Source organism: Archocentrus centrarchus, chromosome 1 (assembly GCF_007364275.1).
Source record: "Archocentrus centrarchus isolate MPI-CPG fArcCen1 chromosome 1, fArcCen1, whole genome shotgun sequence".
NCBI lineage: Eukaryota > Metazoa > Chordata > Actinopteri > Cichliformes > Cichlidae > Archocentrus > Archocentrus centrarchus.
In genome coordinates, this window is record NC_044346.1 from 38,466,056 (window position 1) to 38,493,066 (window position 27,011).

Below are 27,011 nucleotides of genomic sequence, written 5' to 3' on the forward strand. Positions count from 1 at the left end.
TGGCGGAAAGATGAGATATACTTTATTTATCATGAAGTTCAAACAGAACTGATAAATTTAAGCGAGGCTTTAACTGGAGATTCATCTTAAGTTGAGGAGTGGGACCACACCTCAAACTCCCCTTTCCATTGTTTGCCTAGAAATGCGTTCCTGCCCTACATACTCATATTATTGTTTCAGTGCCACTTCGTCACCCAGGGTTCCAGCCATGTTGACTGGGTTGATCTCCCATCACTGTGCCCAGCCGAGAATTTCACCGGTTCACTATCAGAACTGTTATTACCACAATTAGCGAGCGGGCACGGCTATTAGCACTAGCAAGCGGCTGTCTGATACCCAGGGGCACCCCGTGGTAGTCACCCTCCCTCACTGGTATTTGTGGGATCAGCCCAGGAGCCACCACCAACCCTCAGCCTGACATTGTTGCTCACCATCTATCTTCTATCAAACATCTGGTTGTGTTTGAGGTTGTGACACTTGCTAGTGAACACTTACTGGTACAGACTGCAGGTATTTTTCCTGGATCAAATGAGTCTTTGGGGTCAGCCAATCATGATCGTGCTAGGAGAGGAGTCTGTGTTAATGAAAGTACACATTTGTGATTAATAAAATGAGTCTATGCTTGGTTAAATTAAACCCTGTGTTAAAAAAAGTTGGTGCCAGTAGAAACCCTGGAGGTCCATAGGAGCATGAGGTTCACGAGGCATGCGTGCATGTACGCCATATGCACATCTAAGAACCCCCATTCCCACAAGCAGCCAGTGAGGATGTCACCAGAAGAGCAATCAGCAGCTGCTGTCTTCACATCGATTATGCACTGATCGGTTGGTTTCCCAGCTGATCACAGCCATGGACTGAAGCACATCTTGAATGTCATTACCTGGTTTAAAGAACTGTTTGGTGTCAGAACAGGTGTGACCTGACAAAGCACTTTGTTTTGGTTTGGAAACACTGAAGGAAATTTTCAGACGTGTGACTTTCTGTTGTATCTGGCTTTTCTGTTGCCCTGTTTTTACATGAAGGAAGATCTTATTTAAATTACAGCGTTTGCTTTTTTCCATACTGTGTGACGTGGGATTACTTTTTCCTTCCCTGCTACAGAATGTATTGCGGCTGAGTACTGACGTTAAGAGAAAAGTAATGTCCAACCTCCTCTTCCTGTTGCATGCTGGTGGTACAGTTAAGTAGGTTTTTCCTGTTTTTTTGGAAAATTATTACAGCTCAGCTAGATGCAGGTCAGGATTGGTCCACCTCTGACTGCTTCCTGGTCCACACAGCACGGCCCCTTTCTTTGGGTGACGGTTCCACAGGAAGCACCGTAACATCTGCAATACAAGGCTGTTGCGATAAAGACAGCTGAACTGGTGAATCTACGTTCCCGCCCTCACCTATGACCTTGAGCTGTGGGTAGTGACTGAAAGAATAAGATCATGGGTACGAGTCTGACACAGAGGGGTGGGGACGGTAGCGGTAGATCGATGTACAGATGCAGGCTAATCCTACCCATAACGTACCTCCTGAATGAATTGTGCTGACCTTGGGGTCAGTTTGCTTTAAGGAATGGATTTTAATCTCCTTTGCATGAAGAGGCTGCCATATCCAAACCTATGTAGAAGTGATAATGAATGCTATGCCATCACTTAGTTTGAACTGAAAGAGCCCAGCTCTGATATGAAGTCTACAAAATGTGCAGTACATCCAGTATACCGGTGCCTTGCTTTTGTGGTATATACTCATCTTTCAGTTTTAGTTCCTGAAAGGTGCATTAGGTTCCTCCACACACAAGTGGTTGCATTGTCTTTACTGAGTTCTGACTTGAGGCATTTTAGTGTTTTATTCAGAGATCATTTTGCTACGGGGCTAAAAATGGACCTTTCACATGTCACCATTCTGTTGGTTTCCTTTTAATTTATTTAAATTATGTGCACATATTTACACACTAGTAATAATCTCAGATTTATGAAGCCTGTAATGTAAATGCAAGTGAACTTTTATTCTCATTCATCAATAAAGGAAATTCTACAGAAGGTTTTTTGTGGTTTTGATTTCTTCAGCAATGAAACGAGGAGCAGAGAGACGTTTAAACAGCTTTACTCGTATGAACGTATGCTCACAAATAACAGCGATTAAGGTGCATGAACTTAACAGTAACATTCATCAGAGCTCCTGCGAGGGAGCTGAAGTTGAGCAAACTGCTGGGCATGGAGAGTTTTTCTAAGGTGCAAACATGCAAGAAGCCGATCTACCTTTGGCTAACGAGCGTATCCTTTTCTTAAAGCTACAACACAGAGCGTTACTTCAACAAAGAGCTGGCAAAAGAACGTCTGCTCATCACTACATTTGTTGATCAACGAGAAGCCGAATCACTACAACAGGCAGAGAACCGTAACGCAAACCTGTCGCGTTCTGCCGCAATAAAACCTACGTGTGATGATCTCAAACAGCGTTTTGGTCGTTTTTTTTCCTTCGTCTGCTTTTGCGATGCATTGTGATAATAGACCAGATGTTGACTATGGAGTGCAGAAGGGGCGGGGCGTGTCTTCGGCCACGGTGAGCGTTTGGGGCAGCCGCCCAGCACAACGTTCATTTGGCCTTCTGTGCCTTCTGCGCCGACTTAGTGATCTTACCGCTCGTGGGGGCTTTCTTTTCGACGCCCTTAATCACTCCCACCGCCACCGTCTGACGCATGTCACGGACAGCAAAGCGCCCTGCCGAGAAAAAACAGGAGTTAACTCCTCATTACAGTTCCTTACACTCACAAGCAGGACTTAAAACATCAGGATTTTTTTTTTAAATTATCTATTTTAATGAATCCCCTTTATGGTAGGACACTATAGGAGAGCCTGATAATTATTTTTTGTATCTGAAATGTTATCTTTAAACATAAAGATGACGTATCATCTCATTGCACGTGCTCTACCAGAACATAAATGTGAAGTCAGGTGACAGGAAGCTGTCAGGAGTGCTGCTTTTTTCCAAACAAATAATGCTGAAAGTCAGTTTGATGCACAAAATCAGGTTCAGGACAGGAAACCTACCGAGCGGCGGGTACTCAGAGAAGCTCTCCACACACATGGGCTTCCCGGGGATCATATCCACGATGGCGGCATCTCCAGACTTCAGGGACTTGGGATTGTCCTCGAGCTTTTTACCAGAGCGACGGTCGATCTTTTCCTTCAGCTCGGCGAACTTGCACGCGATGTGCGCGGTGTGGCAGTCCAGCACGGGGGCGTAGCCGGCACTGATCTGACCAGGGTGGTTCAGGATAATCACCTGCAGAGCAGCAGACACAGGTGAGACCACCTGCAAAGTAACAGAAGCATGGACGCGTATTTCACGCTACTGACAGCACACCTGAGAGGTGAAGCCAGCTGCCTCCTGCGGCGGGTCGTTCCTGCTGTCTCCGGCCACATTTCCGCGGCGAATATCCTTCACGGACACGTTCTTGACGTTGAAGCCCACGTTGTCACCGGGCAGCGCCTCAGTTAGGGCCTCGTGGTGCATCTCCACAGATTTCACCTCAGTGGTCACATTGACGGGGGCAAAGGTCACCACCATGCCAGGCTTTAAGATTCCCGTCTCCACTCGGCCCACAGGTACGGTACCGATGCCTGGAGGAGAGGCAGGTTAGCAACTTTACAGCTGTGTGACACACCTGCGTGGATTAAAGTCATATATTGTTGAGCCTCAGAAACATTCAGTTTGAGCATTTAGGACAGAGCGAGCCAAAGGGAATTCCTTCAGACCTCATTCAGCTCGGCTCTTTTTATCACAAGGTGATCTCATTCCTATTTTCTGGAACTTCCAGCACTTCAGCCCAACTTGATAACTGGGACAGTTACATTTCACGCCTGCAGCCTCACCTCCAATCTTGTAGACGTCCTGCAGAGGCAGGCGGAGGGGCTTGTCAGTGGGACGTGTGGGAGGCTGGATGGCGTCCAGAGCCTCGAGCAGTGTGGTGCCTGAGGCGTTTCCGTCTTTACGGTTGATCTTCCAGCCCTTGAACCAGGTCATCTGTGGAGGGGGAGAGAAGTTCAGACATTAGCATGAAGGTGTGAGGAGATGTCTGAATGTTTACTTCAGGGTTTAAAATCAAGTTTAAGGCCCTGTTTACACGAGAACGTTTTCAGGTTGCGTTTTGGCCCGTCGTTTACACGACAGCGGCGTTTTGTGTCCCCAAAAATGGCACAATTTGAAAACGGGTTCCAGAGTGGAGCGTTTTCTGTTCTCTAAAACGCTTTGAAAATGGGAGGTACTGGCACACGTGCTCTATGGTCGCGACCTGTAGCCTGGCATGGGAATACATTGTTTTCAGCGTCTCTCACGGTTCTGTGTGAACGATGATCGTTTTCAAAACGTTACTTTTCAAAAAGGGAAAATCGATCCCGTTTCCACTCGATCGATCGTGTAAACGGGGCCTGAGGCTGTTTAAAGGCCTTTCTGTGTGCTCAGAGTTTAAGGATTTTGAAAAACTTTTCATGACCTGAAGTTGATTATATGGAACATGTGAACACCGATGTTACGCTCACAGGAATTTCTCATGGTGAAATTTCATGCCTATGTACTTTGAGGGTCTGTAACTTGGAAGATATTCATCGTATTCTGCATCATGAAATACACTGAAGTTACTGTACAATAATCCCAGCTGATTCTGAGAGAAGCAGTAAGTAATTCTCACTGTCCAAAGTTTAGAAAGTTATTCTACACCTTGCAGGTCACCTTAAAGTAAATGTGTGACGGTAAAATATTTCCTTCTGACCTTTGGCCCCACATGTCCTTAAAATAGCAAAATTCTTCTTCTTCTCTTCTGTTTGTGGTTTGTGAAAGCATAGGTACTACCTTTTACATCATGCAAAGCCACAACAAAACATTATGAATTAAAATTATTTGTAATTCTGCCTAAATATAGGAATATAGTACAAATATAATAGAGTATTAGGACATGTCTCAGTAATAGGCCTCATCTCAAAATTTTTAAGCACCCACAGAAACTCTGGTATTTAAGATTATCATTATGTTAAAACTACAGACTGTATCTTGAAGATGCACTCACCCACTGAATTATGCACTCTGCATTTGAAGCCTAAACATTTGCATTTCAGACACTGTCATGTAGGTTTTTTGGAGCTAGCAGGGACCCATCTGGATGACAGGGTGGAGTGCTGTTATCAGGTAATGTCAGCAAACACTGTTAAGTAGGCTGCTCCAGAATTAATTAAGACTTCACGTCCTTACAGTTGTTATGAAGCATACAGTTAGCAGCTATAGCCGTCCTGTGACAGCGGCATGACATCACAGTCGTTATGAAGGAGAAAAAAAAAAATCCATACAGATTAAAACCTTTTTTTGGCAGAAAGTTGTAAACATGATTAATTCTGCTGTTAAACTTGGACATTTTAACATGGAGACTGACTCATTTAGAGCCTCATAAAATCATAAAGACAATGATGTTATGAAGGACGGTCACGATTTGAGTATTTCTTGTCTTATTTATGGTTTCCCTTTGCCCTGTTTTTATTAACACATGTTTTAGCCAGAAGGTGGCACAAATGCACCTAGAAGCTGTTTTACCAGCCACTAAAAACAGAAGGAGAATGAGGCACTAATTACCAGCCATTAGCACAGTAAGCATGTGGGAGTATTATCTAAAAAAAAACTTTTCCTGCTCGTCTCAGACAAATCCTCTAACAGTAATCGTAGCAGGTCTCATGGCAGACTCACATTAGGACTGGGCTCCAGCATGTTGTCTCCGTTCCAGCCAGAAATGGGCACGAAGGCCACGGTGTCGGGGTTGTAGCCAATCTTCTTGATATAAGTGCTGACTTCCTTCACAATCTCCTCATAGCGCTTCTGGCTGTAGTTGGGCTCAGTGGAATCCATCTTGTTGATGCCCACGATGAGCTGCTTCACTCCCAGTGTGTAGGCGAGGAGGGCGTGCTCGCGTGTCTGCCCGTTCTTTGAGATGCCGGCTTCGAACTCGCCCACGCCTGCCGCCACGATCAACACAGCACAGTCAGCCTGAAGGGGAGGGAGACAGAGACGTGAAAAGGTCACCTTTGTCAACCATTTTTCTCATTTTCTTCTACCTGTTCTAACTCCAGTGTTTCCCATTTTTCCCCATTTTTTTTAATCCTTTGATTCCATTGGCCTTTGATTTTAACAGACAATCACCTTGCTCTTATTTTGACAGTTCAGTCACCCTGCTCCATTGTGCTGCTGTGATGTCACGCTGGCCTCAGGAACATGGACTGCCGTCACCAGCTGTTTCTCACCCAATATTTGGCAAATTTTTAAAAAAAGCGCCTGTTGTTATTTAAATAAATCAAATAAAAAAAATAAAAGATCTGCAAAGGAGAAATTTCTAAACTTTATTTAACACTTGATGATTTAAGAAGTCCTACCTGCGAGGTCCCAGTGATCATATTCTTGATGAAGTCCCTGTGTCCTGGAGCATCAATGATGGTGACGTAGTACTTGCTGGTCTCGAACTTCCAAAGAGAGATGTCGATGGTGATGCCGCGCTCCCGCTCGGCCTTCAGCTTGTCCAGCACCCAGGCGTATTTGAAGGAACCCTTTCCCATCTAGAAGGTGTGGAGGGAAAAACAAAGATGTTTAACTTTCACTCTGGAAAGTTTCATCTTTGGCAGATTCTGTCCAAACTTTAATGCCATAACTGCTCTCCTGAGTCCTTACAGGAGGATGGGGTTAATGAAGTCTTATATAATGAAGACATTTACCTCAGATGGAGGAAAAAGTCAGAGTCAGTACGTTATTTATACTCGTGACATTTTTTTTAATATAATAAAACACTTGCACCTGAATAATAATGATTACTGATCACACAACAGGAGTCAAACTCATTTTAGTTTATGGCCCACATACAGACCAATCTGTCAAGTGGGCTGAATCCCCCTCCCTCTGCGGGGCCACATGCCTGACACTGTACATTGGCCCTAAAATGTTCAGTGACATCTTAGTTGGTGTGCCTTATGTTTGATAGCAATGGAAAATGGAAAGTATGGCACAAAAATCATGAAAAAGGAAGGGCTGTACAATTAATTATATTTTAACCTCAATCACGAGGTTGGCACATTTAAATGAGCACGATCGAGCGATGTTTAAACTGAGTGCAAATCAAGCGCTCCCTAAATCAGCGCCTGATCACGTGCCTGCATGAGCAGGGCTGGACTGGGGCAAAAAAAATCGGCCCTGGCATTTTTGGCTTAGACCGGCCCACAACTATGTCTTAAAAGCATTTGACACTGTCTTACTCTTATTCAATGTGGGCATACCTTTTGCTAATAATACTTATACTTTTTTTACACTTAGTTTAGTAATACTTAAATTGCAAAGCTTTTACGTGTTTAGCTTTTTTTTTTTATCTTTTATTTTGCATTTAGTGCTTTTTTAACATGTTAACATGTTTAACCAGCATAGAGGCTACAAATTCAAACTACTGTGCAGCCTTTCAACACACCTTTAACCTATGATGGACACTTGCTGCTCAGCCAACACTTCTCGGCCTTGACCGTTTGCTATTTTATCAGATTCAGGTACCGTGGCTGACAGATTTTGGGAAGTATGCAAATACCAATAAATACTGATACTAATCAATCGCCATTGCTCATCATTCTCATGTAACAGAGATAACGTTACCTCCATCACCTCAAAGTCCCTGTATTATCCTAACGTTACTACCTTCGTACATACTATACTTTCCCGCTCACTCTGTCCCTCGGTTTCCAAAGCCTGCATCTCTGGCTGCTCCTCTCCCTGCCTGCTGCTGTCTCCACCTACAGCAGAGGGGCCCTAAGCAAGATTTGATTTGGGGCCCCTTCATACCACTTCATTGTCCCCTGAACTTAACCGTTATTAATGCTGGAGGCTTAAAGTTGATTATTAATTTTTTTAGGATGCATTGCTGTTTCAGCCTTTTCAATTCAATTGTATTTATACAGCACCAACTCACACCAAACAGATACCTCAAGGCACTTTATACTGTAAGGTAAAGACCCAACAATAATTACAGAATAAACCCAACAGTCATCCTAATCTTAAAAATAGAGAGGGTGTCTGTCTCCTGAATCCAAGCTGGGAGCTGGTTCCACAGAAGAGGGGCCTGAAAGCTGAAGGCTCTGCCTCCCATTCTACTCTTAAGTATCCTAGGAACCACAAGTAAGCCAGCAGTCTGAGAGAGAAGTGCTCTGTTGGGGTGATATGGTACTATGAGCCAATGAAGAGAAGCCAGTATGGGAGAAATCTGCTCTCTCTTTCTAGTCCCTGTCAGTACTCTAGCTGCAGCATTTTGGATCATCTGAAGGTTTTTCAGAGAGCTTTTAGGACAGCCTGATAATGAATTACTATAGTCCAGCCTAGAAGTAATAAATGCACGAATTCGCTTTTCAGCATCACTCTGAGACAGAAATATTAGAGTGTAGCCTACTCATTAAATTAGTGTTGTTAGAAGTGTACAAATCTAGACAGTTAGAATAGTCTCTTCTTTCTTTTAGGAAATTGGCATTTGTAAAAAATTAAAACAAACCAAAAAAATTTCATGACAAATGTGGATGAGCTTGGGGGCCCCTGGCGGTCAGCCACATATGTCGCCTATGCCTCTGGCTCGCTCTTCCTACAGCTGCTGTTGCTGGAGCAATGCTAATACAGAGGATGTGGAGGCTACAGCAGCGAACATGTCTGTGATCTTTACACATTTTGTAGCATCTACAGCGACACTCTTCACTTTCGTCGCACGTAAATTCGCTTCACCCCCTTTTTGCTGCTTCGGTTTCTCCATGTTCCCTCTCCTCACACGCGCTCAACGCTGAAACCGAAACGGGAGTTACAGGGCACCACGCAGAGAAAGGGTGGGGCCGCTTTCATCCTATATCCTGATTGGTTCTGTCCACTGTCTCTGTTGAAGATGGGCCAATGGGCCGCCCCCTCTAAATTGTGGGCCCGTCTCTTAGAAAGAAAAAAAAAAAGGGAAGAAAAAAAAATCCAACAGCATCGGCCCGAGGACTGTCGGCCCACCGGGCAAATGCCCGGTACACCCGATTACCAGTCCAGCCCTGTGCATGAGCCAGTCACAGCTGTTCCCTGTACTGTGCAGCTTTAAGTTTCTTGGAATAGTTTGGATGTGCAACACTGTGTTAAAAGACAGACAAACAACCAACACCAAATGTCTGGCACAGCAGAAGGTGAAGAGTTTGTCCATTGAAGCAGACCTATTGTTGTATTTAGAGCTAAACCCAGTGAGTAATGAAGGCTTCAGGAAAATGCTCAACTAACTGGTCAAAAACAGCATTTCCCCCTGCAGAGTTTTTTTTCCTAAGTGGCAAAACCTGCACTTTATGCCCCACAATGCAGAGGCAGCTCACATCTCCCCTGTGAGTTTTATTCAAATTCATCATACACGAACAATCAAAGGACTGAGACTTCTCTGCAGATTAATTTATAAAGATTAATTAGCACAATTTAAAGGTGAAAGCAGTGACCTGTTGATTTGTGTTAGTTTTTATATTTTTTTTTTATTTACCTTCTAAGAGATGCGCTGAATTTATGTGAATGAGGAGGACCAATTTTATTTTGATAATGAGATTTTTATAGATGTGAAAGCAATGAATAATCGTCAACTTAATACTAAACAATTTAATCTTAATTATGATTTTGGCCATAACTGCAGTCCTAATTCAGACAATAAGATTCAAAATGGCAGCATTCATTAGGATTAAAAGTTTCTACCCTCGACACCAGAAATACACATTGATTACATTTCATTAAATAATAATAAAAAGCTGGAACGGCCGAGAATGACGAATGAATAGTTTTTGGGGCCTCGTATTAAAAAGACGAGAACCTCATCAAGAGCCGGAGACACGTGGACTGGAAACAGGAGTCACACAGGAGGAAACCTTTGTGAAAGTAAGAACAGGACCAGTCATACCTCTGCAGCTTCCTTCTCAAACTTCTCAATCGTCCTTTTGTCAATCCCCCCACATTTGTAGATGAGGTGGCCGGTGGTGGTGGACTTGCCAGAATCAACATGTCCAATTACCACAATGTTGATGTGGAGCTTCTCCTTCCCCATCGCTGCTCACTCTGGAAGGTACTGAAAGACGAGACAAGAATCAAACCAGCGCCCAGGTCATCAAAGTGATGGTCCTCCATTTTTTTATTTTCTGTAAAAATAAAATATCATCCAAGTTGAACTTTAGTGAAAACGTTATCTTATCAAACTCCATCCCTTCATAAATCTGATTCATTCAAGTTATTTTCACTCCATATTTTTCCCATGATCCTCCATGTCCCGCCTACTCTGGCTTCATGCCCTCACAGTGGGAGTCATTCAGCCATTCAATGAAAGGTTCATGTTCTGAGTTTACTTTGCTTCGCAACAGCGGCAGCCAGCAGTATGAAGGATGCTGGCTTGGTTTAATATTTGTTGGGAAGCTTTTACTATATGGTAACGTAACGTGCTGTCCTCAACTTATTAATTTGGTACACACGAAGCGTGTGACGAGGACAGAGGAGAAACTACTGTGACTGTAACTGGCATCAGTCTGCAGCAGCCTCACAACTCTCGCTCTGACCAAAATAAGATTAGTGCAAAAAAAAAAAAAAAAAAAAAGATGAACACCAGGGCATTATTAAATTTAAACTGTATTCATCCTGAGCCTGTTCTCATTTATTACTTCACTGATAAATAGCAATTTGGCAAATTCATATTTTAGATGCATTTATCTTTTACATTTTATTTTACAAAGTTAGAGAAGCTGATGTTAGCTGACATATAAAATTATTCTTTCTAATGCTTAGTAATTGAAAACAGGTATTGGATCAGCATCAGCAGACACCCACACACAAGGTATGTGTATCAGAACTGGAAAAAGTTGGATCAGTGCACATCTATTTAAAAGTTACTGTGGTGGTGTATGGAGGCCAAATGAATACAACTGTGTCACTGTTCAAATACTTATGGACCTTGCCCTCTTTGGCAAGCCCTCCCCGCTTTAATCTGTCCTTACCCTGATGCTGTGAATGCATACCCTAGCAATGCTCTCTTCAGGCAGGGATGATGTGTTTGTATTGCTTTCCATTAACACATGTCCAGAGGAGCTGTTGAGCAATGCTTCTAAGTTACCTCAGTAATCCTGCTCGGTGTGAAGTAACCACGTGAAGCTGTTAATGTCCGGTGAAACGCTGTTATGTTTAAAGATCGCTCAGCTTACTTGTGAAGTGAAAATGCATCAGAATAATCCAGTTCAGTTTTTGTTTAATATCAAGTTATCTGTGGTAAAAATAATGAACAAGGACCGCCACCACCAGCAGCAGTCTCTGGAGGTGGACTCCATCCAAAGTATGAGGGACTTACTGGAGCGGCAGACGATTGTGTGTCATAAACTTAGTATTACTTATTTAGTAAAGGTGTGCCTAACCTGTCTGTTATGGCTACAAATACTGTAAAGACTCACCTCAGGAACACAACATCCTTTGCACATGGGGAGTGTTTAGTCTGCACTGTCTTTTATTCTGAAAATCAGCCAACCTCTCTAAGCTGTTCCTGTGTTTGAGCCTCCTCCCTGTGTGCTCTATGCACCAAGACTCAGCATCTGCACAAAACAAACCTGACGCTAATTTAAGCAACACTGCAGGGAAACACTCCAGCCCCAATTAATTCACTAACTAACTGTGGTTTAAGTGATTTTTTTAACAGTATGAATTGATGGGTATTTTTTTTCCAGTTTATATTTCTTTTCAAACAATTACACATTATTGCAATAATCTCCAAACAACATGATCATCATCAACTGGATCCCTTTTTTAAACCAAATACTTTATACATCAATATTTAATATTACCATCACATTTATTATTCCTTCATAAAATATTGTAAATAAATAAATCAGGGACCAGTAACTAAGAGTGATTTTATTTAATCTGACACTGATGCAAAATTTAATTAACTTAGTGTAATTGTTCAATTTTAACATCTTTTCTTTCCACACCTTTAGTTATGTATTAAAAGGCTGCTATGAGCACAGCCCTGACCCAAGAACAATATTGACCTATATTAACTTTGTGTAGTTTTTACTTTTAATGATAACTTTGAATTAAAAATGTCCTATTTTTAAAAAAGCCACAGGCATATAGCTGACACTGGCATACAAAAACAAACACTAATTAAGTTAAACTAATAATAATAAAAGTTTAATAAGTATATTACCACTAAAAGTACAGATTAGTTAGCTTAGGGCGGGTCATTTTATCATGCGAAAAGCTAACGTTACGCTAACTCGACTTCCCGCTCAAACTTTAAAAGTTCGCATTAATATTTGAACAAACACACATTCAAATGAACAATTATAAATACTAGCACACAACAAAACACCACACTACGTCCAACCATCAATTTACCTTTTGTTTTCTAAGGCTACACGCACGCACGCCAGTTAGCTAATGGTAATGCTACCAGCAACACTGGGCCGCTACAGGGGGTGACCTGCACATGCGCAATTACGCAGCTCTGAGGACTGCAGACTAAACCAAGGTCATTACAGTAATCAGACTACAAATAAACTAAAAAAGATGAATAAATAAATTCAATACTGCTGGACTGAAGCTAAACTTGTATTTTACCGCATAAACCTGGCAATTATTTGAATATATTTCAGTGAGGGAGGGGTCAGGGGGATTTACTGTTCTGAGACATGGACGCAAACATACAGGAGCGCACACACCTGCGGATCCCATCATGAGTCCTGCTTTCAGAAGCCCTCCAATCCGCATTAGTCTCGTTCAGCTCATCAGATCTGCAGTAAAACGCAGTCCGCGGACATTTGTGTGCGACGCTGCTGCAATGAGCAGGCGGTGGTCATGACGCCGCAGAGCCGCCGCATGTCTCAGCATTCAGTTATTACACAGCACTGTTTATGCAGCTGTGGCAGCACCGTGATGGTGATCAAGGCATGACCGTCGGGGAGGAATGTCTGTGCGCTGAAACTGCGCCATCCTGGCCTACCCAGCCCCCCACGCCCCTCTCTGCACGTTTTGGCACCTCTCGCCTTTATCAAATTACCGTGACATGGAAGCCACACAGCATTCAAGCACCAGCTTCACCGTCAGTGATGAAATTACGTAACAGCCATCACACATACATGCATGAAATCACCATCCATCTGCGGATGACCAGAGAAGGATGCGGATACACGGCGCGTCTGTTTTGCGGTGGGAAGCGTCCTGAAAACACCCCAAAGCCTACCTTCAGCCCGCGGGTTGCGTTCACTGATCCTCTGCGGTGAAACTGGAGATGCTGCCCGGTGTGATGCACAGACGCAGACTCGGAGCTGCTGTGTCAGGTGGCGTCACACGAGTCGCTTTGGAAATAAGGAGCCGCCAGATGGCGCACCGCTTCAACAGAAAAATGACCGCGCACAGCACACCGCACTGCTTGGTGCAAAAGAGGCGTTTTATTGTGTGGTTATGATGAGGTCGTTTCTACTGAAACGTCACATTAACAGATAAGACTGCATGGATATGTAAACAGTGACCGGGGTGACCGGGTTTCATCGATCCCTTATCAGCCGCCCCGAATCCAGAGAAAATGTCCCACATTGTAGGATACACATCTACAGTCTGAACAGCTGTGAAGAAAGGCAGTGAAGGCTGCACCTGAGATTAAGTGTCAGCAGCTACAGTTTTAGAGAAACGCTGGGAAACAGCCAGTAACAGTGAAATGATGGAAACCCACCTGTACAGACTGGCTTTTATACAACATAATGTCATAATGTTTTACTATTATCACTCTTCTTTTAATTTCTTCTCTCATTTTACCAGATCTTGTAATGTTTCACTGTTATGTGTAAATTATGTATGTAACTCTGGTTTAGAAATGTAATATAAAAATAATTATCCCATTTTTGTTGGTCTGAAAATGCATTGCACCAGCTGACAGATGGATCTCCACTGACACCCAAATGATTACCAGACAGAAACAGCAACATTTTAACAGCTTAAATGTTACTGAAAGAAAAAGGAGAATGCTGCAGATTATGAAGCCTGTCATAAACGTTAGCTTGCTTTTTACATTCACTGTTTTTACTTGGCTCTGAACTTCACATTTAAATAAAATATAGCTGTCATTCACAAAATAAATGGATACCAAATCTCAGCATTAGTAATATGGCCCACAGTTCACTTACTGGGATCTGTGAGGCAGAGGAAATTGTTCTGTGGTCCAGAAATAAGGGAAAAAACAAAAAACAAAAAAAACAACATATATACACAAAGAGGTAAGAAATAAAAAAACATTAGAAAGTCAAACTGTACAGAAACATGTGGCACCATCTAATTTATGTGCAAATAAGCGCTTGCGAAGACAGAGCCATCGGTGTCACTGCGACTTCTTCAGTCCACTGAGACACTGGAAGATAAAATAGAAACAAAGCACATGACTGCTTGGAATAAAGACAGCAACCTTTCATTTGAATAGTGAACAGATCAAAGGTCTTCAGAAGGAAGCTAGTTGAAGGACAGTCCTGTATTTTTAAACCTGGGTCCCATTTTCAGGGTAATAATTAACTGGGAACACTCAATCACCACAGTGTAACGGAGTCAGTTAAACTTCAGGGATATCAGTCAGTCCAGTTAGGAAGCAGGAATCCATTTCAGCCACTTTGGTGCAAATGAAAGTGACAGCAGGCGCAGTGGAGAGGCAAAAACAAGAAACCCCCAAAAAGGGAATGGTTGAACAGATGGTGGCCTCTCTGTATTCCTCCTGACTTAATGTTTTTCTGGTTCTGCTTCTTGTTATTAGTGTCCTTGTCACTGCTCGTAGCATGAGACAGTAAGTGCAGCCCACTCAGGCTGCACAGGTAGTCCAGCTCCTCCAGGATGTCACATCCATAACGTGTCATCACGGGAAGGTTTCCTGCATCTCCCAGCACAGTCTCAAGTGTGCGAAGGACACACAGAGAGATGGGCTGTTACACAGGGAGAGCTGGACAGGGGTGAAGAGGGGCATCAACATAGCAGCAGGACCAGCACCTTCTCCTTCCTGGAGGAGGAACACTTCCAGAGGCCAGAAAATGACCTGCAGTGGGGCTACTTGTATGCTTGTTTCAGACCAAACTGTCAACTGGCAGGTCCACCACTGGAGCCCTGTTCTCTTCACAGATGGTTCACCCTGAATATGTGACAGACACATGGGTGAAGAGAACAGGGCTCCAGTGGTGGTTACTCACTGCAATGGCAAAGTTCTCCAAACAGCACAAGCAGCTTCACTTTCTCAGGATATTTTGAGGATTTGAATCAACATGAACCAACAGACCCGACTCTTCCGTCATCTTCCCCATTGAAGAAAGTGATATTTGTGTGTGAACCCTACCCAACGTTCACGCTGCTGTCTTAATGCAATCCTGCAAGAGACTTATAATCTGGATAATCTGTGGAGTTCCTTCAAGGGTTTACACTGTTGCTGTTGTTGGTTATATTATAGGAATATTTAGAAATGTTTGGATGAATTCCAAGCATTTGTCCTTTTTAGTAACTTAGACACAAAGATGAAAAGAAAAAAATAGGGCCCAGGTTTTAAAGTCTAATATTCTACTGCACAGTACTGTCTGTGGTGTTATAAAGAGTGACTGAGTTTCCTTCTAATGTTACAATACTTACAGGAGGCCTGACACCTATTTTCTTGCTTCTATAATGAATATTCAACAAGGCAGAAGGAGAAGTGAAGCAGAAACAACACCCGCCCTATTTTTTTTTTAACTCTTCAGTACTCACTCTATCGTGCTGAGTGAGTATTTCTGGTTCCTCGTTAGCTCCGCGAGCACTCTGATCTCAGAGTCCTCCAGCTTGTTGCCCATCAGATGCAGCTCTGACAGATGGAGGGGGTTTGACTTCAGGGCGGAGGTCAGGAACTGAACGCTCCTCGAGGTCAGGCCGCAGCTCCTCAGTCTGAACACAAACACAAATCAAGAACAGCTCACGCTACCTGAGCTGTACACAGGTGCATCATTTGGCTATCAATTGGCTGGGCTGGCTATTAAACTTAAGAGACTCATACAGACTAATCTGTGCAGTGGAGTGAACAAACCTGGATGCATCAACAAGTTCTGCAACTCCTCCATTAAAAATAAATAGATTTTTATGAAGGGGGTTCAATTTGGCCAATCTCCCCTTCACGGTTATTTAATTGTGACCATTTCCACAATTGGTGCCATTTTTAGATCACTTTGTAGAATACCCATTTTGCACCAGTGTGTCTGCAATGCACATCAAATCAAAACACCAACCTATGAACCTCATTTATGAGGAGAGGACAAAGTCAGGGAGACACAAACCTGTGTGGGAGGGCACTGATTAGGGAAGGTTTTTATGCAAAGCTGGGCTCACAAACGCGGCAGCAGCCTGCTTTAGTTAACATCCATAAAGTGATCAAGCATCGCTTCTGTTGCGCGATCGTTGGTTCTAACACACTCTACATACATTTTAATTTTCTACAAAGTTCAGCACCAGATTTTGCTAAAGAAAACTGTTTTAGTCACCTTGACTGAAGCTGAACCATCAGTGAGTTTAGACTCGTAAGAAGAGCCAAAAAGGAAAGAGCTGCACTTGATCTATAACAAGGAAAAACAAGAACTTTGTAGCAGTTTTGTTTTCATAACTGCTGAGAGCCAAAACTGTAACAGATTAAAATCTGATTAACTGCCCTTCAGAAATGTACTATGAAGCTTGTGGTGGAAATTCTGCAATAAGGTAAAAAGCACCGATTGTGTGTTTGTGTGAGTGTTACAGCAGAAAGCCAAGAAGTCTCATATCCCAGCTAACGGATGGCGTCTGTTCTCACTGTGGTCACATCAGCAGTAACTCTTTAACGTGATTCAACGGCAGCACAAAGAACTTATTTCTAACACGTTATCTCACGGGAACAAAGACAGCCAGTCTCGCCAATACAGGTGTGGGTCATTAACCTCCCAATCACACTTTATATTTGTTTTCTTTGAAACGTAGTGTAAAAGTTAAACAACTTACAGCAGCTTCTCGAGTCTGCACTGAGGGGTTTTGAGTCCCATGCAGAGTTTCTTCACTCCCTTATCTCGAAGGTTGTTGTGAGACAGGTCGAGCTTGCCGAGAACGTTCACCTTTGAGGCCAGTCCGGACGCGAGCTCTGCACAGCAGTCGTCGGTCAGGCTGCAGTAACTCAGGCTGAAACAAAGCAAAAGTTACGTTTCAGTAAACTGTCCTTTCAATAAAACTGAAAACACGCCATCACAATGAAGTCGGTTTCAAAAAAATGAATCACTTGAGACTTCTCAGGTGGCTCAAAGGATTCTTCAGGCCGGCTGAAATCCCTTTCACGCCTCTGTCTCCGAGGCGGTTCATGCTGACGTCCAGCTCTTGCAGCTCCACCGCCTCCCACGAATTCTGCATCCAGTTGTTGTAGAGCTGCGAGACCGAGCAGAGGACTGATGCCAGGTATTTACAACCTGTACCTGTGATTCCACATCGTGAAACACTGAAGAGAAATACCACAAAAATGATTCATAGTTTAGGCCACTGACTCAGTCATTCATAAATAAAAATAATCTTTGCCAGTATTTTTAGACCTTTGTTTCGGTCAGCCATGCTTACTTGAGTTTTTCCAGACTAGACCATGCATACATGCCTTCGCAGATGAATTCAAACCCAGCATCTTTCAAGCTGTTGTTGCTCAAATTGAGTTCCACCAGATTGCTCGTTTCAGACTTCAGAGCCTCTCCGATATGCGCACAGCTCAGCACTGTGAGGCCGCAGTGGTACAACCTGTTAAACACATGAAGTTATGAAAAACCAGGTAAGTAAAATCTACCCAGTTATGCTGACGAGCGGCAGATGACACTTTTTTTGCTGTCTAGCAAAACATAATGAAGTTCCAATCATAAATCTGGGCTTAATGTGAAGATTTTCAGCTTTAATTACTGGTTATAAAGAAAAAGATGGACCTAACAACAGCGATGTCACCAAGGGCGTAACTTTGGCTCCAACATTGGGGGGGGTTAAGCACTCTGCCTATTTATTTATTTATTAAATCATTTACTTTTCTAAAAGGATCCAGGAGATTTTGGGTTAATTAGAAATACATTGTAATGCTTTTACTATGTATTTATTTAACTTTCTTTGTATTTACTCTGCACCTTCAACAATTAAGAAAAGGCTTACATTTTTCTCATTTCTTCCAACAGTAACAAATATCATTCATGAACCTGTTTTGTTTTTATTTTGCAGCCCCTCATTCCACCTTTAAAGAAACTGTTTTAATTTGGCCAAATATAATAAATAAAATATTTTCAGCAGTCTGTTCTCCACTGAGCATGTGAGAGTTTAATGCAATCTTTACTATTAAACACGTTCTGTAGAGAAAAAGGTTTGAACTTGATGTGTTTCTGGGACTCATCTTCAGTCCTGTTATCAGTACTAATATTAGTCATTACTAACTAAATACATAAAATGTTATGTGTGTGTTCACTTGAGTAAAACTATATACTTGTTTAATGAGTTTAGTTTATTACATATTACAGGTATTGTACTGAGCCGCATGTGTGCAAATAACCACTTTTATCTTCTTTTTCTTTGACTCATTGTCAGATTAGGAGCACCAGGTCTAACGGAGCTAAAATACCTGAACCGGTATTCATAGTGTGTCTGATACACAGCAGCATAGTTATTAAATCATCAGCTAACAATACATTTACATTTACCTCATTTTGATTTTTCCGCTTTTTTACAAGGGGGTGTTGTGGACCAACAATGAAAAATTGTTGGTTGTCCGCTTTTTGGCGCTCTTCATTTTTTTTCAAACTACACCCGCTGCCCAGCAGCTGCTTCCACAAGTGAACGGCTTGGTAGAGAAAGCAGGTTGTTGGGTGATACCAAGTTTTTGTGGGGAGAGGGGGGGGGGGTTACATTACCAAATGATTAAACATGCTAGTAGTTTACCCAAAATTGATAATGAATAAAGAAAAACAACATGTTATTCATGTAAGATGTTTTTTGTAAATCAAAATGATGTGACTTTATTGGGGGGGGTTATAGTGATTGGATCAGATTATTGGGGGGGGGGGGGGGGGGGGGGGTCATAACCCTACTATCCCCCCCGCAAATTACGTGCATGGATGTCACCAATTTGGTTTCTGGATTCAACACTTTGAAGCCTCAATATCAGGATTTGACATTGGAGGTGACATCAGCAGTAACTCTTTAACGTGATTCAACGGCAGCACAAAGAACTTATTTCTAATTTCTTATTTCCATTGGTAAAGGAAAACATTTCACATCATCCAAGTGCAAAAAGTCTCCATAAGGAAGGTGTGGCATTACCCGAGTCTACATTAAATTACAACAAGGTGTAAAACGATTACATTCAGGCAATTCCCCAAGAGTTAATATAATATTTTTGATCCACCCATCGAATTGCAGCCAAATGTCAGCACTGTACGTCTATATTTAATCACATAACACCAACTTTGATGTGTTTTGGCACATGACCAAAAAATAAATAAAGACCTGAGATGCAGATGAAGCCATACTTACTCCAGCTTTGTGAGCTGCGATATGTCAAAATTGCTAAAGATCTCATTGGCTCCCTCGTCTCCAATCACGTTGATGCTCAGATCCAACACGCTGAGATAAGCAGGGTTCCTCCGCAGAGCTGAGGCCAGATGATAGCAGCCAGACTGCGTGATGTTACACTGTGACAGTCTATTATTAAAAAGAACACAAAATAACAGGGATGATGAAGAACTGTGTTCAAGAAGCAACGTTCTACATTAAGAATAATTTCATCTGTGGGGAATGGTCCTAGTGTAACTTTATCATTTTATGTGCAAAGCTGTGAGTAAAAGGAGCACCATTACACATTACTACTGTCACTCCTTAAAATATTACTTGATTTCTTATTTTTCACCAAGATTTCTATTAATGTTTTAAAAACATAACAAAAAACAGAAAAATCAACTTGTGATCCAGATCCAAAAACAACCATTTTTATTTATGAAAAAGTTAGAAAAAAACAAATCTGTTACAGTTTTAGAAAAGTCCAATTTTTTTTGTTTGTTTGTGCTTCAGTCTGTTATTGTCTCTAAGGCTGCAACGATTCACTGAGTAACTTGAATAATTCGATTATTTAAAAAAAGCCTCAATGCCAATTTTTTTTTTTTTTTTTGCATCGATGCTTCGTTTAATCCTGGAGCGCTCAGCTTTCACTGTGTTAGTGCGAACGTTTTACCCATACGTGTGACTAAAAATAGACCTGCAGTAGAAACGTATTCAGAAACACACATGTGAATAGAAAGTATTGCAGCCTGGTCCAGATCTGGGAGGAGATCCCAGGACACCATCCGTCGCCTCATTAGGAGCCCTGGCGTCGGGATGCATACAAGCACCATTTTGAGTTGCTGCAGTGAAATAAATGTTTTAGCCTGCTGCTTCATTTTTTAGGTGTCTTTGAGTTCAGCCTCTGTAGGTTGATAATTTTAATTGCTATACAGTGATGTGGATCCTTTCATTCCTAACACATTACCCAGTCCATATTAGTGTAGATATCCAGCAGGACTTTTCCCCATTTAGATCCGATGTGTTTTCAAAGTGTTCCTTTAACATTAGAAGTGGGGAAGAACATTTTTCCTTGGGGGGTTCCTTTATGGAGGAGAAACCTTGTTTTGGAGAACTCTGATTGGGTTTAATGTTAAATTAACATCATGAAGATAGAAAAATATGAAGGGTCCGTATACTTTCAGAAGTAACTTTAAGTTAACCTCCCAACACTTACTTCAGTGTCTCCAACTGGCAATGAGATGTTCCCAAACCCATTGACAGAAACTTCAGTCCCTCATCTCCGATTTCATTGCAGCTGAGATCCAGCTCCTCCAGTCTCTGGTTTTGTATCAGGGATTGGATCAGATATTTACAGGCCTCTGAGGTCAGTCCACACCCTTGCAGCCTGAGGATTTTCAGCCTGCAGTCCTCACTGTTCAGGCCCTCTGCAAGTTCCCGGACTCCGCCGTCGCTGAAGCTGTTGTATCCCAGATCCAGCTTCCTCAGGTATGACTCCCTTGTGCTCAGGACCGCCGCCAAAGCCGGACAGCTCTTGTCAGTCAGGTTGGAGAATTTCAGCCTGCAAAGACGAAAATATTATATGTACAGTTATGTCTTTAAAGGTGCAGTCAGTCACTTATTTAATTGAAAAGGATATTGTACACAAACATACACGATTATTGTGTAATTACATCTTCTAGCAAACCAATGTGGTCTAAATTGAATGTTTTTGACCTCTTTTGGTTGACTATAACATGTTTGTCCTACAGCAGCCACTGTAGTGAGAATTATGCACTTGAATTGTACGGGTAAGAAAACACAACTCAGCTGATGGTAATCTACTAACATCAGGCGCCCAAATGTTACACACTGTAACTTTAATTATTCAAACAATTAAACACTCTGTAGTTACGGCTCTGTACACAACTACGGTGGACTGTAGCCCCTTAACTGGCAAGGGCCCGGTGACGGGCCGTTTGTAGTCCCTTTTATATGGCAGGCTAGACCCTCCCATTTTTATTGACACGTCATTCGGCCAATCATGTAACTGGCTGCACCAAATCACCTGACAAAGCTACGTGACGCCCTCTGAGTATTATTGGCTCTGGGAAACCCATTTCTTAACATGATTGGCCGAATGAGGTGTCAGTCAAAATGGGCGGGTCTAGCCTGCCATATAAATGCACTTCATTCGGCCCGCGGACCAGACGCGGCCGATTAATAGGCTATGAAATGGGTTGTTCAGAGCCAATAATAACCAGAGGGTGTTATGTAGTTGTTTCAGGTGATTTTATTTGCTGCCAGTTAAGGGGTTAAAGCAAACCACTGAAGTACAGCTTTAATTCAGAGAGGTTAAAAGTACTGCATTATCTAAAAAGGAACACATTTTTGTGATATGGTGCGAGTTGACTGATTTAAACACATTTAAACATCCAAATATGAACGCAACATCTGTTATGATGGATGCAGCTTCATGCTGGGATCCAGTACCCCCGTGACCCTTAGCTGGATAAGTGGTTTAGGAAATGGATGGATGGATAAAAATGAATGAATGCAGTGAGTACCAACTTACATGGCTTTCCTTGATTTCAACACAGCTGGAAGGTTCCTGATGAGTTTCTCATCACAGCTTACTGACACCTTCATCTTAAAAGTCTCCTGAATCCCTTCAAAAGCTCTGGTCCTCTTTATTATTTCTTTCCAGTGCACTGATGTGAACCCGGGGATCAGGGAGAGGCCATTCTTCTGAAAGGACTTGACCTCATCCAGTAACGCTCGACTGTCGTACTCCCACAGGCAGTCAAACAGAATGACGGAGGTGGAGGACGAAATGGTCTCTATAATCTTCTTCTTGATGTAGACAAAGAGCAAATCATTGGACGACAAGAGCCGGCGCTCCTTAATGAGGCCAAATGTGAAACGCAGTAGGAGCTCAGAGTTTTCCTCACCATTCTCCACCTTGTCCACTTGATGCTGAATACTGGAGCTTAAACTACTTCCCGAAGCTTTAATGATGTCCAGTTTACGAGAAGCGGCGAGGAACTCCTGAACGCTCAGGTGACCAAAGCGAAACACAGCGGTGCCATACAGCCCCATCTCCTCTCTCAAAACAAGTGGGAATGTTTCTGCAAAATCGGAAGCTTCCTTGAGGCCGATGTTGCTTGCTGAAAGGTCTCCTTCATACATGACGTTCACCGCTCCCACCAGAAACAGCGCCAATTCTTTCAGCTTGTTAACAATAGCCAGCTTTGTAGCATCCAGAGCATCAAAATACTGAGAGTAGATCTGGGTTAGACTCAAGGGATATATTTTAAACCCCTTTTTTCCCTTTAGATGATCCTTCAAAACACCTGCCATGATGGTGCACACTGGAGGTATCCGGCACAGGAAGTCCAGGCTCCTCGATATTTTCACGTGATTGATGGCTTTAATGGCAAGATCATCATCACCGATGATCCTCCTGAAGCACTGCTCCTTCTGTTCATCGCTGAACCCCAGCAGCTCCGTCTCATTCAGAAAATAACAGGCAGGTACTCGTGTTGCAGCTGAATTTGGAGACGTTAGCCATATACGAGCTTTGGGAAGTAAATTTCCCCTGATCAGATTGGTGATGAGGCCGTCAATGGTTGATGCTTCAGAAACGTCACTCACAGCTGGGCAGCCAAAGTCGAGGTGGATTTTAAAGTCATCCAGTCCATCAAGAATGAACCAAACATCACCTTCATTTAAGACAGAAGCATCGAACTCCTTCAGTTCAGGGTAAAACACCTGGAGAAGCTCAGTCAGGCTCAGTCTGTATTTAAGCAGATTTAACTCCCAGAAAGTGAGCGGAAACAGGAAGCTGATGTCGTGGTACCCCTTCTCTTTAGCCCACTCAAGAGCACAGCTCTGCACCATTGTGGTTTTTCCAATCCCGCTCACTCCTAAAGTGATGAGTACTCTTCCTCTGCTGTCATGTTTACGTGCGCACGATAAAACGTCTTTGAGTGGGGTGTCTAGAAAAGGGTTATCCGGGCTTCTGAACTCATGCTGGTGCAAATCATCGACTGCGTAGTTGTGGTTGAGCTCCCTGTAGCAGAGCCTTGAAGGAAGTATTGAGTTTTCAGAATAAGCCTCATTCAGGCTCTCATATTTACTCCTCAGTGCAGTTTTGAGGCAGGTCTGGAGATCCATAACGATGGCAGATGTTCCTGAAAAGATGTCAGTGAGAAACATGTTACTACAAGGTCAATCCATGAAAACCAGATCAGTCACCCACCTCACCCCTTCAGAATCAGCTGATTTTTTAATACAATTACTTACCTTCATACCAGTGCTGCAACAACTCACCCAGTAACTCAAATAACTATTATAAAAAGGCTGCATCCTGCTTTATATGGGAGGAGACCTGCAGCAAGCAGGGGTGAGTCTAAAGGGGGCGTGGGGTGTGCAAGTGTTATTGCAAAGCTTCAGAAACACTTTGCAGACTTAGATCAATATAAATGTAAATAAAACATTAACTAAATTAATTAACATTTAAAATGTTTTTTTTTCTCCCCAGACCTGTAAAAATATACATGGGCCAGTTAAACTCTGATCCACTGACATGAGGCTGTTGGGTTGGACACTGAGTTCTTATTAACATTAATTATTAACATGTGCACCATCAGAACGTCTGTTTTCTGCAGCAGGAAACTTTGCTCAAAGCACAGGCTCTGAGAACAGTGATAAGCTCGTTTTCCTTCAGTGCAGCCACCACAAAAAGGCTTAAAACCACACATTTATTCACTAACACTTAAACACCAAACCAACCTCATCCAGGAGACACGGTGTCAGCACTCTGATGGAAGAAAGCCTTCCAAAAAGACAGTAAAGGCTATTTTAATATATGCATAAGTTTAGGTTATATTTATATTTTGCATTTAAGAAAATGTTTTCTTAAAAAAAAAAATCTTAAACATAGAGAGGGTGTCTGTCTCCTGAATCCAAGCTGGGAGCTGGTTCCACAGAAGAGGGGCCTGAAAGCTGAAGGCTCTGCCTCCCATTCTACTCTTAAGTATCCTAGGAACCACACGTAAGCCAGCAGTCATAGGGCAAGAGGCAAGGCACACCTGAGACGAGAGATTAATCTCTCATCTCTGGGGTACACCCTGGACAGGTCACCATCCTGTTGCAGGGTGAACACAGAGACAGAACCACTGATGGGGCAATTTAGAATCACCAGTTAACCTAACTCCACTACCCGCATGTCTTTGGACTGTGGGAGGAAACCGGAGTTCTAGAGATGCAAACTCCACACAGAAAGGCCCCGGTCAGAAGGTGGATTCAAACCCAGGACCTCCTTGGTGTGAGGCAACAGTGCTGAGCCACCACACCACCGTGCTGTCCTTCTGATAATTCACGGGATGACATTTTAAAAGTGAATTTTGGGTAAACTGTCAACGTGAGACAGGAGGCTCCTAAAACACATTAGAGTATATGAAAAGACTCTTTTTACCCACATTTTCATACCAGGCTCATATTCTAGCCTCCAGCTTCCTTCTATGTCAAAGTTATTTTTCTAATACTGGTTCATTTGATATGTTGTAATGTTGGTGCTTTACTGTGTGTTTGTTTGTACTTACGAAATGTAAATTAAAATTTTAAAAGTTAGTCATACTCTGCAGAAATTCAAATGTGTGTTTTACTCACTGTTTGCCTAATGAAGAAAGCAGAAATGCCGTCTGGTGAGTATTTATTGCGTCACTGACCTGCATAACAATTACTGCAAGCGTATGTTTAACACTGCGCACGCGCAATATACACAAAAGTTGACATTCCGTTATAGAAAGTGTACCACATTTAACCCGATTAGCTGAAATAGTAAAAACACGTAACCCAGCCACAGTTTGAACATAAATGCGCTTCTAACGAAGTGTCCCTGAAATCCACCCGCTGGAACTCAGCTGCTCTCGAACTGAAAGCGAAAGTAAACAGCCTTCCTCTGCTTAGCTTTCAAAAACGTCAGTCTGCAAAGCGGGAACGTTAAAGCTACTTTGTCCTACATTAATTTACTCATTCATGCGTTCATTCACGTATTAACAAGCGTGGCAAACTTACCGAGGAACACACAGCACCTTCCTTTGCCGCGAAGAAGAGACGGGAGTATTCACGGGAGCATTGTGTGCAGGAGGCAACAGCAGCTAAACACTTTCACTTCGTGCGGAGCCGCGTTCAGTGCGTCGGTCAGCCGGCCGTCACGTGGGCGTGCGCGTCACCGCCGAGGAGCGTCGCAGCTAATCCAGCGCTTTTACTTAAAAACATGAAGTTCACGAGGTTTTTATTGGGGTTATTTTCAGCACGTGTGTCACAGAAGTGGCCAAAACAACAGATACAATTCCACGTTTAGTTCAGTATGAGTTTTAACTACCTCAAAATACCACTCTGTGGGTCTCAGGGACGTCACAGCTTCGTGCTACGGCCACGCATCCGCCATTTTGACTCCTGGCATGAAGCTAGCGGCAGCGGAGAATTTATAACAGCAGACGGCTTCATCTTCAGTCGCTACAACCAGCTGCTCCTGTACACACATGCGGGCTGGCGCTGTGGTTTAATAGCATCTGTCTGAGTGTGTGTCCTCACCTAAATCCTTAACACACTAATCAGCAGCATACTGATTACTGCTGTTTTATTTAAATTCATAATACCGATGCTGTGTTCCCGAAAGTGGCCTCTCCCCAATCAGATTAACAGGAAGTGAGATGGCCCTTTGATCCTCCCCCCTCGATTCAGGACACCTGTGCTCCATCACCTGTTCACTCACCTGTGGTATTTAACCGGTGCCCTTTCTGGCGTCGGTGTTGTGCCAAAAATGGCTTTCCGATGTTTCTGTGGGGTTTGTTTTGTTTTGTGTGTGATCTTTGCTTCTATTGGTAAATAAACTCAATCTTTATAGAACTCTGATCCTATATTTGCTGTCATTTCTGCTGCCTCCTTGACCAGATCTCCCTGAAAAGACATTTTTAATGTCAATTTAAAACAGTTTAAATACAGCCAATCATTTTTTGGCAAATACCAGAAATCGCGCATTGACAGAACGAACACTTTTTGGCACATCACTGGCTCATCCCTTCATCTCTCTCGAACCCACCTGTTCTTACAACCTCAAAATAACAGCTGTGGTATGGAGTTAGTTTCCTGCCAAAAGGTTGCACACAAAGAAAACCTGTTTTACAAACATTAGATTAGATTAGATTAAACTTTATTAATCATTTTCAGGGAAATTAAAGAGTTCCAGAACACCCACCCAAAGACAATACAAGCAATCAACAAGACATGGGGAGATAGGTGATATATCACGGCTATATAAGGAATTTAAAAGCAAACAAACACATTAAACTTCATATGTGAAAGTAAAATGGAAATAACTGAAGAAGAATGGTGCAGCTACTGCATGTCATTGTGGAAATGTACAAACT

The 27,011-nt window shown here is 42.7% G+C and overlaps 2 protein-coding genes across 8 annotated transcripts; both read right to left on the reverse strand.

Annotated features, from left to right (window-relative positions):
• Nucleotides 1-2,075: 2,075 nt before the first annotated feature.
• Nucleotides 2,076-13,375, reverse strand: LOC115785413 (elongation factor 1-alpha 1). Of its 5 annotated transcripts, none has more exons than XM_030737025.1 (9): nucleotides 13,259-13,328; nucleotides 13,155-13,223; nucleotides 9,944-10,108; nucleotides 6,402-6,581; nucleotides 5,722-6,018; nucleotides 3,864-4,014; nucleotides 3,355-3,611; nucleotides 3,039-3,273; nucleotides 2,076-2,708 (listed from the first exon to the last, which is right to left on the reverse strand). In XM_030737025.1, the coding sequence occupies exons 3-9, from the start codon at nucleotides 10,085-10,087 to the stop codon at nucleotides 2,584-2,586; spliced, it is 1,389 nt and encodes a 462-aa protein (XP_030592885.1). In that variant the 5' UTR covers nucleotides 10,088-10,108; nucleotides 13,155-13,223; nucleotides 13,259-13,328; the 3' UTR covers nucleotides 2,076-2,583. The 5 variants fall into 5 exon arrangements, with proteins under 5 accessions (XP_030592885.1, XP_030592875.1, XP_030592858.1 ...); XM_030737015.1 differs by lacking the exons at nucleotides 13,155-13,223; nucleotides 13,259-13,328 and adding exons at nucleotides 11,472-11,609; nucleotides 12,415-12,529; XM_030736998.1 differs by lacking the exon at nucleotides 13,155-13,223 and having other exon boundaries at nucleotides 13,259-13,375.
• A 72-nt stretch (nucleotides 13,376-13,447) lies between these two features.
• LOC115785401 (NACHT, LRR and PYD domains-containing protein 12-like) lies at nucleotides 13,448-26,059 on the reverse strand. 3 transcript variants are annotated; one of them, XM_030736989.1, is made up of 11 exons: nucleotides 25,964-26,059; nucleotides 25,654-25,846; nucleotides 23,508-23,765; nucleotides 22,148-23,402; nucleotides 20,810-21,154; nucleotides 19,573-19,740; nucleotides 17,635-17,805; nucleotides 17,306-17,518; nucleotides 17,035-17,208; nucleotides 15,784-15,957; nucleotides 13,448-14,419 (listed from the first exon to the last, which is right to left on the reverse strand). In XM_030736989.1, the coding sequence occupies exons 3-11, from the start codon at nucleotides 23,746-23,748 to the stop codon at nucleotides 14,404-14,406; spliced, it is 2,757 nt and encodes a 918-aa protein (XP_030592849.1). In that variant the 5' UTR covers nucleotides 23,749-23,765; nucleotides 25,654-25,846; nucleotides 25,964-26,059; the 3' UTR covers nucleotides 13,448-14,403. The 3 variants fall into 3 exon arrangements, with proteins under 3 accessions (XP_030592849.1, XP_030592841.1, XP_030592834.1); XM_030736981.1 differs by having other exon boundaries at nucleotides 22,148-23,765; nucleotides 25,671-25,846; XM_030736974.1 differs by having other exon boundaries at nucleotides 22,148-23,765.
• Between the last annotated feature and the right edge of the window lie 952 nt (nucleotides 26,060-27,011).